The following is an 11,350-nucleotide window of genomic DNA, read 5'->3' as shown; positions in this document are numbered from 1 at the left end:
GCATAGGGACAGAACATTAACCCATACCAGAACTATGGACGACACATTTGAGAAATCATTTTCAAAAGCTAACCAACTCTATGGTGCCTCTTTAAGCTCATTCATAGCTTCCATCTTCCTCTCTGTAATCATATTTCTACTAGAAGTCATCCTGTTCCTCACAATCCGCACACGCTTCCCCGATATCTAGTATGCTGGTCACCTCCTCTCTGCCACCACGCTAATTGAGACAGTAACAACGCTCCTTCATATACAAGCAACACTATTACAAGCTGGAAAGAACACATCACAACCGATTTTCTCCGATTTGACTGCGAAATTAAGCACTTCGATAGATACTTCTTCCGCCGGTACCTGCGGTCTCTGCTTCTAATATTCATTCCGGCTTCAATTCTTATCACGCCTATTCTTGTTTCACTAAATTACACCAATGGAAAGAATGCTGAAAGCGGAGTTAGTGGGCTCGATACACTAGGATGGTCAAATGTTGGCCTTGATCAAGCTGACCGTTACTGGGTTCATCTCGTACTAAGTTTACTATTTACGGCATATGTCTGCTGGATTATCTGGAACGAGCTTGCCTTTTACGTTGCAGCTCGACAACGCTCGCCAAATATCACATTACGCACAGTGCTGATCGACTCTATACCAGAAAACTGGATGTCCGAAAAGACTCTTGCATCTCAGCTGCAGGTCTTTCCTGGAGATATCACTACAATCTATTTCAATCGTGACTATAGCGCGATCTCCAAGCTAGCAGCTAAGCGGAAACGCTTGGCTGAAGCCCTCGAGACGGCAGAGACCGCTAATATGAGGAAGGCCTGTAGAGCTGGTGTAGAGAAGAGATCTAAGTGGTCAAGGTTTCCCAAAGTGAGCAGGCGCATGTGCTACCAACTGCGGAATGTCATGAATATCCTTACCTGGCTGGGACACGAAAAGGCCGACACTACAATGTTCTATCGGGAAGAACTTCGTAAAACCGGCGAGAAGATGCAGGTCTATCGTACAAAAAGAGACGAGTTTCCGTTGTTGCGGTCAGCATTCATTACGTTTTCCAGTCCGATTGCGGCCCAGATCGTATGTCAAACGGTAATCCACACAAACTCGGGTTACATGACCCCTCGAACATTACCTTTATCAGTTGATGATGTGATATGGAGCAATATCAACATCAGTTGGAGTAACAGGGCTGTACGCACCGTACTTTCAAATGTCCTTATTGGAGTAACCGCAACTGCCTGCGTTGTGCCAGTAGCTCTGGCAGGGCTCCTCTCCCAGATCATCTACATGAGCCAGGCTGTGTCATGGCTGGGCTGGATCAGCGAACTCCCAGAATCCCTATTAGGCCTGTTACAAGGTGTGCTACCACCCATCCTGGTGGCCATACTAATGAAAACATTTGTTACCGTACTAGACTACCTTGTTCGAAAACAGGGTATCCCAATCAGAAGCCACGTTGACTTCAAGATCCAAGACTATTACTTCTATTTCCTTTTTATTCAGGTCACGCTTGTGGTATCTTTATCTGCGGGACTGACTGCTATTGCAAACGAAATAGCTGGTGGAGCTCCGCTAGCTGCAACCTTGGCTAAAAACCTGCCAAAAGCCAGCAACTACTTCATTTCGTATATCTTTTTGCAGGGGCTATCGATCAGCGCCAACTCTTTGTTAAGGGTAGATCGTTTATTTGGCAAATTATTTCTTAGTCCAATTTTGGACAAGTCAGTCACACAGATGATGATACGGAGAAAGGGTGAAGAAATCCAATGGGGTACCTTCGTACCCACCTTCACAAATCTTTCCTGCATTGGTAGGCGTTTACATTACAAATATTAAGTATAGCTTAAGCTGAGAAAGACAGGCATTCTCTACGCTATCATCTCACCAATTATCATCCCGTTTCAGGTCATCATCATTAGTTTGTTCTGGATCGTTTACTCCAGCCCAAGTATACTCATCACTCAACAGGACCACGGAGGCCTCTTCTATCCCAAAGCATTGAAGCATCTGCTAGTAGGTTTGTACCTTATGCAAGCCTGTCTGTTAGCACTATTCCTTCTCGTACGTGACTCGCAGGGCAACGCTCGGTGCATCGGGCAAGCATGCGTTATGTTATTTACCACAGGACTAATTGTGGTATACCATCGCTTGCTTCGCAGAGCATTTGACCCGTTGCTAACCTTTTTCCCTACCGCGCTAGAGATTCCTTCAGCTGAGGATACAGCACCGTCTGTACCGTTCCTCCACAAGGCTCTAACGTCAGCGCCAATAATTCGTATCCCTAGTGATAATTGTGGAATCAGCTCTACCCGAGTATCGCAACTGAGGGAGGAACTAAAGGATGTGACCATAACTGATACAGACGCAACTATCACAAAATCGGGTAAGATGTGTCTCAGATAGAAGCCAAGAGAACAAGATGTCATCATCACATGTTGTTGTTTGCTGTGCCGATGAAGTATAACATACAATACAAGGTTTAGCTAGTTATGCGAGGGATTGTGGCTTGACCTCCACAGATCGTAAGCTGTGGTGTATCTATTTGGGTTTAGCGTCTATATTGTTCCTACCGGCCCGAATAGCACGATGATGTGATTATTGAGCCACCCAAACATTCCAAGTACGTACATGGCACATACCATCTCCCGAAGCGTTTATGGGCCGACGATTAATCTAAATGGATGTAAACGCCCGGAACATTACGGGCCGCGCGGAAGATGCAGGCCCAGAATGTCAATGATTGCTATCACACGCGTGACCGGAACGTCGGAAGCTGTTTCATTGGTGTGATTGACGCTGGTACAAGCGGCGTAGTTGCTGAGATCGACGGCATTAACGCCACCAACCGGCAGATGCCATAAAAAATCCAATAGACATGGCTAGACGAAGAAAAGTTCTCATGCAGCAGTGGAAAGCGACAGCTCTGCGTCAGGATCCCGTCTCACACGAGACCTCCTAGAGCGAATGGCATACAATGGCATCCGGGATAGCCAGACGACCTCACAATTCTCTAGAGGCTAGCGACCTTTCGAAGACCTATCTGGACGAATAATTGCTTGTCGTGTAAGTCCTCCTGACTCACGTGATTGACATGAACTCTCTCCATCACCTGAGTATATAAACTGCTTTGTTACAAATTTCAGACAAATCGCTCACATATCTTGTGTGATATTGACACACTTATTTTATAGCAACATGAATCCACATGAGCATGGCGATATCGAAATTTTCGTTAAAGAACATCGATTTCTTGTTTCCTCTTCAATCATGTCAGAAACATCACCAGAGTTCGAGAAGCTCTTCACACAACACGCGTCGCCACGTGAGAGAATCGAGCTGCCAGATGAAGATCCCGTGGCGTTCCATCTAATCTGCCAGTCGGCTCATGGCTGCTTTATCCCAAATGCTCACATATCACTGGAAACGCTTCTCAAGATGGCTGATACTGTGCAACGGTACAAGATCCCTTCTACATCCCGTGTGCACCACACTGTAGCGTTCGGTTTTCTTGTGCGAACTTTAAGACCAGACACGCTATCTACTGCTCAACTTCTGATACTTCTTCACATCGCGAAAGTTCTGGGTTCTGAAAAATACGAGCAATTCCTCCAAGACGTTTTCCTCCATTGCCCGCTTCGACTGGAAGCATTGAGCGCCGAGCCGCCTGCTGACATTCTAGACAAAAATTGTGTTATAGTCTTGGGTATGTAGAAAGTCTGGTTCCTGGAATTGAACGAAACTAACTATTCTTTACAGCAAATTTGATGCTAAGGGTTGCTGCGTGCCGCGCAGAAGTGTCAAGTACGTTGTTGAGTGCAGGTGGAAACGATGGAGCTTTCTATGCTCATCAAAAAAGTGACTTGGCTGTTTGGGTACTGGAAGAGAGCCCTAGCCTGAAGGAAATAGATGCTCGCATCCAAAATCTGAAGCGTGTCGTGGATCTTCAGAGGGATCAGCTCCATGACGCCGGCGGAGCGATCAGAGAAGCCACTGCAGATATCAACCGTTATATTCGCGCTACCATTGAAGATGGTCCAGGGCCGGAGGAAATTCACACAAGAGAGATTGTGAACCTAGACACTGGCCATGATGTCAAGCGATTAGAAGTTCAAATTGCGGAGGACCGGCGTGGGTCAAGGAACTCGGTCGATGCTGATGATCTGCATTTAGACGATACTTCATCTCATGGCACAGCTTTTGAGGACATCGAGGCTTACAGCGAACCTACAGGAATCACTCTGGATGATTATCTGGATCATGAGGACGCTGAGTCCGTGGCTTCTGCTCGGACAATATAGACGCATCTACGTAACGCATAGAAGCCTCTGATAATATGTAGACTAGCCACGAACAGAGCGATGAAAAATTATCTGCTTGAGCCTATCTACTGTACGTGTACCCATCGAGACTACTGTATATTCATATGCACTTGCGTTCTTATGCAACACTAAAAGCTCTGGTACAATCTTGCAGCTTCGACTGGATCTGTATCCATCAATGTCCAGAGCTCTTGTTAGTCCACTTCGCTTTCTAGACACTCGTAGTTCATCTGTGATGCGTTGTACGCCATAAATGGGAAGCTATGCTGCGTTGAGGTGGCTGCGAAAGTGCCCAAATCAGGCACACTTACGGCAACAGCCAGAGGTAGCGGCGTTGCTAGCTGTGACTGCAAAAGAGACACAGTAGGCATCGTCTTCGGCAACACAACCTGGGGCTGTGCCTGTTCTGGTATAGTTGTCGTACTCTCACGCAGTGTGTTGATATATTCGATGATGTCGTGCACAAGTGGACGGTTGTCTTCCGGACTCCGCGCTGGCAGGATTGGCAACTCGTGACCAGCCTGGATATGCTCGTAAAGCGTCTGAACTGCGTCTCGTAGTTGTCTGTTCTGCGCTTCAAGGAGCGCTACCCTAGAAGACGAGTGAGTCTAAAGCAACAGCCAGTTTATCTTTCTAGAGACGCTTACGGTGAGTCTCTTTTCCGCACTTGGACCGTATCATTGCTATAATCACATAAAGAATCCTCGGCTCGACACTTAGAGCAAACACGCTCCCCGTCGCACAGTTCTAATATCAGCGTCCTGCTTAGTCTGATAAGGAGCATTGTTACCTTTGTTTTCTTAAACCGGCACCGGTTGCACGCGTGTTTTACTCGCTGCTTGTTCTTGTCCATTGTGATTGGGACTATCGACCGATGCATAGGAACTTGTCACTTGGCACGCACAGCGTCCTGCACAAACATCACTTGCAGATATAGAACATTCTGCCACGTTTAATACCTGTATGCTGATGCTGTGCCACAACAACTTGCAAGGGTGCGATCCAAGAGCATGGGGACATATCCCGAGGTGAACCCTCTATACCGTGCCACAATTAGTGAAAACCTCATCCCAATACGATAGATCGGTCAAATTTCGGCTCAAAAAACGAATTCAATAAGAGTGGGGAAACGATGATCTATACCAAGAAGAAAGAGGTCGTCGTCGTCACCTTTCTTAGCCTCAAATAGCCCGGATACTACATACAAGGCGATAAAGGCTATTTTCGGTAACTGTTTAGCTTCTTCATTATCCAAATCTTGCAGTTTTCCTCGCGATATATATAGTAAACATCTTTCGGTTGCTTAGATCGTTTACGGCGATACAAAATCTGCGAGGGGTCACAAAGCCTAAGTCGCCCATCGCTATCCACTAAAGCGAATAAAGGGGCTTGACCCTGCGCGCGAATGTTGTTCACTACTTTCTCAATATCCTTGATAGTTGTATCACAAATGTACTCAGCAAGTGGACTCATGTCCCGCCTTTGGGGCAAATGCCAGAATGTGATACTAGCCCGGTGAGAATCAGGATATGCGGGCACTGAGTATACAGATGATGAACGCAAAAGCGACGGAACTGGCTGAGGGCCCTCGCCAACATTGGCGACAGAGTTGGATCCAAACCCCTCAAAGAAAGACAAGCAGATCAACACAAGCGCTCCATATTCCGTCAAAGCATAGCGCGGCTGCTGCGTAAGCGCACTCCATATCGTGGGAAGAAATAGTTCGGGATGGGTCCTGGGCACTCGCATAACAGTCGCACTATCGGTTGTCATCAAAGGGGTAACAGTAGGCGGGCGATAATCAAAGATCGCTTGACCTCTTTGGCGTGAATGGGCTTCTGCATCGAACTTGTCTGCGGGTGCAGAGAAAAAGGTACTAGGTCTTTCTTCGAGCAAATGGATGCGGATCTGGGAGAGATTGGGGTCTTGATTGCAGAGCAACGATATCTGCTCAGACTCAAACCCAAGCCTGCGCGCAAATTGGCCAAGTCGAACCACCCATCCAGGACGCTCAGACGGCTCTGCCCGGTATTGTGTTTTTGGGAAGCCCTGATGGCCTTGCGAATGTCGAAGCAAATACAAGCAAAGTTGCCAGTACGAATACAAACCAGGATCACTACACTCAACAGAGCGGTCATCAATTTCGTTGTATTGTAACACATATTGCTGCTTATTTGGTTCGGGCCGCTCGCGCCAACGCTGAAGCAGGATATCTCTTACTGAGGGAAGACGTCTGGAGTCTAGGCTGAATTCGCCCCTTGAAGGGTAGAAATCACTTGCAGGAAACAACTCTCTCAAAGGGTGCATGATAGGTCCTAGTATCTTGACTTGTTTGAAGAAGGTCTGGAACGTTAGGACGAACCCTTCAACAGTGAGAACCTTCTGAGAGATCCGAGCGCGTACAGCTGGATCGCGTACGCGAGGAAATATATGCCCTGCGGCAAACAAGCTCTCGATTAGGGAGCGGTCATGAGCACTCCACAAAGGTGCAAGTCCTCCAAGTTTTTCAACTGTATATTCGTCGCATAAGTAAGTCTCGCCACCTGTGATTGTGTACCAGATTCTATACATTTTCTCAAGGTAGCATTCAATCTCCTGGATAGCTAAGCAATGTAATATACTTTAGATTTTGGGAAGTCATACCTGCGCGCATCGCCAGCTCAAGATAAGTGGGAAGGAACCGAGCTGAAAACCCATCCATAGAGAGCGAAAGGGCTCTAGTTTCTCAAGACAATCGCGAAGCCATTCATTCCGCAACACTTGTTTCATGCTTTTTGTCTTGGTTCCTAATAATCTTTCCCATTTTGAAGCAGCTGCATAGTTTTTCTCCCGTTTGTAGAACCGAATGTGGAGAAACTTTTCTCCGTCACAGGAAGTCGCATGCCGTCTATAGAATTGACGAATCTGGGTTAACGTAGTTGAGGGAGTATCTGTGCTGACTATTTAGCAGGCACATGTGAACAAGAAGATTGTGCCGTCACCTGAAGTGTAAAGATCAACGAGCCACCAATTGTCTTGACTCTGCGACCCCTCTTGTTTTACAGCCTCTAACCGAAATCGTCCGTGAAGGCATGGTAACTCGACATCCTTCGGAAGAGTAAGTTTCGGAGATAGTCCGACAGCATACAATGTGTCTGTAGTGATGTTTGCTCTGGTCAAACAATCCTGGTAATCGGACAACCCAATAAGCGCCGGCAGATTATGTTGCAAGTCGGATATACAGCAACCTTCGCAGTCATCTAAATCTGTAGTTGGTGCACTGTAGCATAGGTTCAATACTTTTATTTGTGCAGTACCCAAGTAATACCGAAACCTTTCGAACTTTGCACACATGTTGTGGTCTCTTTGGTGAATTTTCTGACAGGTTCTAGGTATGTATAAATATATTATTACAGTTGATGCCCACCCCAAAAGTGCGTTTAGCAAGAAGCTGCTTCTCTCCCAAAAGTATTTATATGGACAAATTTTGGGACAGCGTGTACATAGGCTCTGTTATATCTCTATTGTACAGATATGTCTGCTCGGAACAGTTCAGACTGGCTTTACGGCTTTCAGACTGGAACTGATTGGTTCTTGACGTGTGGCGGGGCGTTGCAACGCGCCATCGCTAGCCTTTACGATCCACATGCCCATTTCCCCTCAACTGTCTTGTTGATCGGCAAGCGCGAAAAGGAATCTGCAATCCAAGCGCTATTACCAGGGCGTGCCAATGCAAGATCACGTGGTATTGCGCAACTAGAAGCAGATAGTTCAACGCTAGATGATAAGCATCCGCTTCTGGTTGCAAGTGTAGATCTAGACAACGCGTGCAGCAAGCAAAAACCATTGCGGAAGCAGAATGGACGTCCTCTCCATAAGATCAGGTGGCTATCACATGAGTCGCCGGCAAGCGAAACCGATTTTTTTGTGGAAATTATCGTCGGAAGGTTACTATTATCGTTCATCGACGTTGTTTGTCTTTTCCTCGATGATTTCTCCACTCGTGAGGAAGGTATCCAATTCCTGCAACGATGTACCAATCATGCTAGACTTTCAAAGGGCTGGAAGCCTCGGATTATTCTCGTCACTAGCAGCACCTACAGGCACAGAGGCTATTCAGGTCTGCCCACGTTTGGTAGTATCCAACGCGTAGTACTGCCGGCTCTTCGACGCAAGGCTCCATCTTCCCGGTTTTTCGCTCTAGAAAGAACCATACTTTCCGGCGTGGAGATGGTAAGGAAAAGTAGAAGTGCCTCTAGGATGCTCTACTCAGCCCATCATCTCAACGTCTTTTTCGAGTCCGCATTAGGACACACTGCATCATGCATCTCCACACCATTCAACTTTATCTTAGCCACACGCCAATGCAATCCAGTAGAAGACCATCTCTGGCTCTATTTACAGAAGTTTTTAAGGCTGTGCATCGCCAATCAGATGAGCCAAGAAGCTACATTGGAATACATGGCTTCTGCAATCATGCTTAATAGTCTTCCGCCAGGCATGCATCGTAAGTACTTCGCACTCTAGCTACCATGTTTTCATCTCAGCAAGCAAGCTTCAAACCATCAGTCGTCTTTAGATTACTGTACCAAACCCATTGCGAAAAAGCCTTTTCATCAGTGTCTCCATATCGGGACATCTCGCCGGGCACTTTGTATACAAGGTTAAGAGTCCTCTTTAGTCAATTTTGTTCCAAAGTTGACGAAGAGACACTTACAGCACTAGAGCTACACAAAAGAAATCTCCAGAACATCGCTATTAATTAGGAAACTATATACAGTACTTAGCTATGTCTTTATTGTCTGTTTCGGAAGCCCGAGCACATTCTGCGCTGTGGATATGCGCTGTGCGATTCCTGCACTTGCAGGCTTGGATTCAAGTTATCCCACATAGAATACGCATACTATATCTCTTAGTGCATTTTGTGCCAATCCAAAGGTAACCTAACAATCCGTCTCAAGCCACCGACAGCAGGAAGCCGTTTGCTCGTCCTTGACGGAGGCGGCATCCGTGGAATATCTACGCTAAGGATATTACATGCGCTTAATCAACATCGAAAGCTCCCATACTATATATATGACGAGTTTGACTTGACATTAGGTACAAGCATAGGTAAGTATCATCCCTATATTTGCACTTGGTAGTAGCTAGATACTGATGGTCAAATGCAGGTGGCCTAATCGTGCTCATGTTCCTTTTGCGCCGGAACATAGCGGAATGCATTACTACCTTCAAAAAGCTGTCGAAACGTGTCTTCTCACCTAGCCAATCATTCAGAAATAGCATATTAGCAAAATTCTACGGCTTTATAACTACTTTACTGACGGACAGCATATACGGAGCTGGCGAGATAGAAGCATACGTAAAAGAGGTTTTTGGGTCAGACACTACATTTTTTAGCTTCTTAGAATCCGAAGAGCACATTTCAGGACCAAAAGTAGCGGTTACTACCATGACCGTGTCCAGTTCGAGACTCTGCATTCTTTCAAACTATAATGGAGTGGGAGTTAGGCAAGGTAGAAGCCCGCGTCCTAGATTGATGGGTGAGACTAATCCATGGCTTTAGGTTACGAACACCATCGGGCTTCTCGCGTGGAGGATGAAGCTCTCATCTACGAAGTGTAGGTTTTTCTTTTCTTTTGTGAATTCTAAAAGCTCACTCTAACTAGAGCACGGGCAACTTCTGCTGCCCCATCATATTTTCTGGCAAAGTTCATTCGAGGATTAGGATTCCTACAAGATGGTGGTGCGGGGAAGTATAATAATCCCATCGACCCGGCTGAGTGGGAGTCCAAAGCCATCTGGGATACTGCACCTGACATGATTGTTTCGATAGGAACAGGCTTCGCTCGTGATCCGGAATCGCCCGAGGTCATTTTAAGAAGACTAGGCTTCCGCGACCGCTTCTTTCCACGCTTGTTCCGACTTTTTAATGCTGTTTTAGATGCTTAACGCAGCTGGGAGGAACATTTGAATGGAGTTCCCAGAGACGAGCGGCACAAATACTTCCGCATCAACATACCCTTAAGCAAGGAGCCTCTGCTAGATGATGTTAGCAAGATGCCAGAGCTAGAAGGCCTAGCTTCGAACTTTCTCGAGAGCTATGATTTCTCTAGTCTCACACAGGCACTTTTTGTTAACTCCTTCTTCTTCGAACTTTTCTCGAAGCCGGTGACGAGGATGCGGTCAATAGTTTACTCAGGCTCTATCCGCTGCCGCAGTCCAGATACCCGAGCGCTAGTTGAGCGAATTCTAGAAGAATATCCAAACGCTGCCTTTACCACCGAAGACGGTACCAGCTTGGGCCGCATTGATAGCTCGAGCATTTATGCTACTTGTGGATATTACTGCAAGACCGTTCAGTTCAAAGCTTACCATGTCGACCAGCGCATATCTATTTATTTACAGTTCAGCAATCTTGTCCAGCACAACATCAGTGGATTTCCACAATCTTTAGCGCAGCTCATAAGGCTACAGCTGCTAGATGCTGATTTTGGCAGACCAGATCATCGAGCCGTGGGCTATGCGGGTAGGAGTGCCTGTCATTGCGACGATGGCAAGAAAAGAAAAAGATCTATCCCTTTGAAAACTCAGCCCTCTAAAAGATCTTGCCTAAAGTAGAGCATAATGGAGGTCAAATAGTATATAAGCGCAGTCTACATAGCGATTGAACGAAGCTTCTTTTTCATTCAAAGCGACCCTTACTCAAAAGCAAATCTCGCGACTCTCCTCAATACGAGTGTTTCTACCATTTATTAACTTGTTAAGATTCGAAATCCGTGCTAGAATATAAAAACTAGAGAAGGGATAGCAGTTCTCATCCATTATCTCCAGGCAATGTTATCAGTATTGCAACAGAGACGAGCGGACCGCAAAGCCTTAAGTCGTTTTACTCAAGACGGAATTAGTAAGCGGAGGCGATATAAACAAGCACGTTGCAGATCGACTAGAACCATATAATCATAGGGAAAGGATAACCAGGTCACTACCGCTGGAACGGCTAGCCTGACATGGTCAGATAGCCTGTAACGAATCTCGATTGGCTTATCATC

At 46.3% G+C, this 11,350-nt stretch overlaps 5 protein-coding genes across 5 annotated transcripts; 3 read left to right on the top strand and 2 right to left on the bottom strand.

The window, feature by feature from the left end:
* Positions 1-34: 34 nt before the first annotated feature.
* Positions 35-2,403, top strand: PSV08DRAFT_175572 (uncharacterized protein; the record flags this gene model as incomplete). Its single annotated transcript, XM_014217517.1, has 3 exons — positions 35-189; positions 234-1,816; positions 1,979-2,403. The coding sequence occupies 3 exons, from the start codon at positions 35-37 to the stop codon at positions 2,401-2,403; spliced, it is 2,163 nt and encodes a 720-aa protein (XP_014072992.1).
* A 751-nt stretch (positions 2,404-3,154) lies between these two features.
* PSV08DRAFT_199295 (uncharacterized protein) lies at positions 3,155-4,383 on the top strand. Its single transcript, XM_014217518.1, has 2 exons — positions 3,155-3,703; positions 3,757-4,383. The coding sequence occupies exons 1-2, from the start codon at positions 3,196-3,198 to the stop codon at positions 4,296-4,298; spliced, it is 1,050 nt and encodes a 349-aa protein (XP_014072993.1). The 5' UTR covers positions 3,155-3,195; the 3' UTR covers positions 4,299-4,383.
* Positions 4,384-4,513: 130 nt separating this feature from the next.
* PSV08DRAFT_369873 (uncharacterized protein) lies at positions 4,514-5,172 on the bottom strand (the record flags this gene model as incomplete). The annotated part of the gene is made up of 4 exons (XM_066093173.1): positions 4,514-4,599; positions 4,631-4,714; positions 4,744-4,910; positions 4,967-5,172. 4 exons carry the CDS (start codon positions 5,170-5,172, stop codon positions 4,514-4,516), a joined length of 543 nt encoding a protein of 180 aa, XP_065949489.1.
* A 365-nt stretch (positions 5,173-5,537) lies between these two features.
* Positions 5,538-7,652, bottom strand: PSV08DRAFT_176029 (uncharacterized protein; the record flags this gene model as incomplete). Its single annotated transcript, XM_014217492.1, has 3 exons — positions 5,538-6,914; positions 6,963-7,258; positions 7,301-7,652. 3 exons carry the CDS (start codon positions 7,650-7,652, stop codon positions 5,538-5,540), a joined length of 2,025 nt encoding a protein of 674 aa, XP_014072967.1.
* A 180-nt stretch (positions 7,653-7,832) lies between these two features.
* PSV08DRAFT_175418 (acyl transferase/acyl hydrolase/lysophospholipase) lies at positions 7,833-11,258 on the top strand (the record flags this gene model as incomplete). Its single annotated transcript, XM_066091872.1, has 5 exons — positions 7,833-8,805; positions 9,470-9,841; positions 9,970-10,235; positions 10,263-10,833; positions 11,146-11,258. 5 exons carry the CDS (start codon positions 7,833-7,835, stop codon positions 11,256-11,258), a joined length of 2,295 nt encoding a protein of 764 aa, XP_065949488.1.
* Between the last annotated feature and the right edge of the window lie 92 nt (positions 11,259-11,350).

This window comes from Bipolaris maydis (genome assembly GCF_028858645.1).
Source record: "Bipolaris maydis strain C4 unplaced genomic scaffold PSV08scaffold_4, whole genome shotgun sequence".
Classification (NCBI taxonomy): Eukaryota; Fungi; Ascomycota; class Dothideomycetes; order Pleosporales; family Pleosporaceae; genus Bipolaris; species Bipolaris maydis.
The sequence above is the reverse complement of the archived record's forward strand: the minus strand, read 5'-3'. Positions and strand labels throughout refer to the sequence as shown.

Coding starts and splice junctions, on each gene's coding strand:
- PSV08DRAFT_199295 (XM_014217518.1), top strand. CDS start 3,196: ATGAATCCACATGAGCATGGCGATATCGAAATTTTCGTTAAAGAACAT. Junction 3,704..3,756: donor AAATTGTGTTATAGTCTTGG/GTATGTAGAAAG, acceptor TATTCTTTACAG/CAAATTTGATGCTAAGGGTT.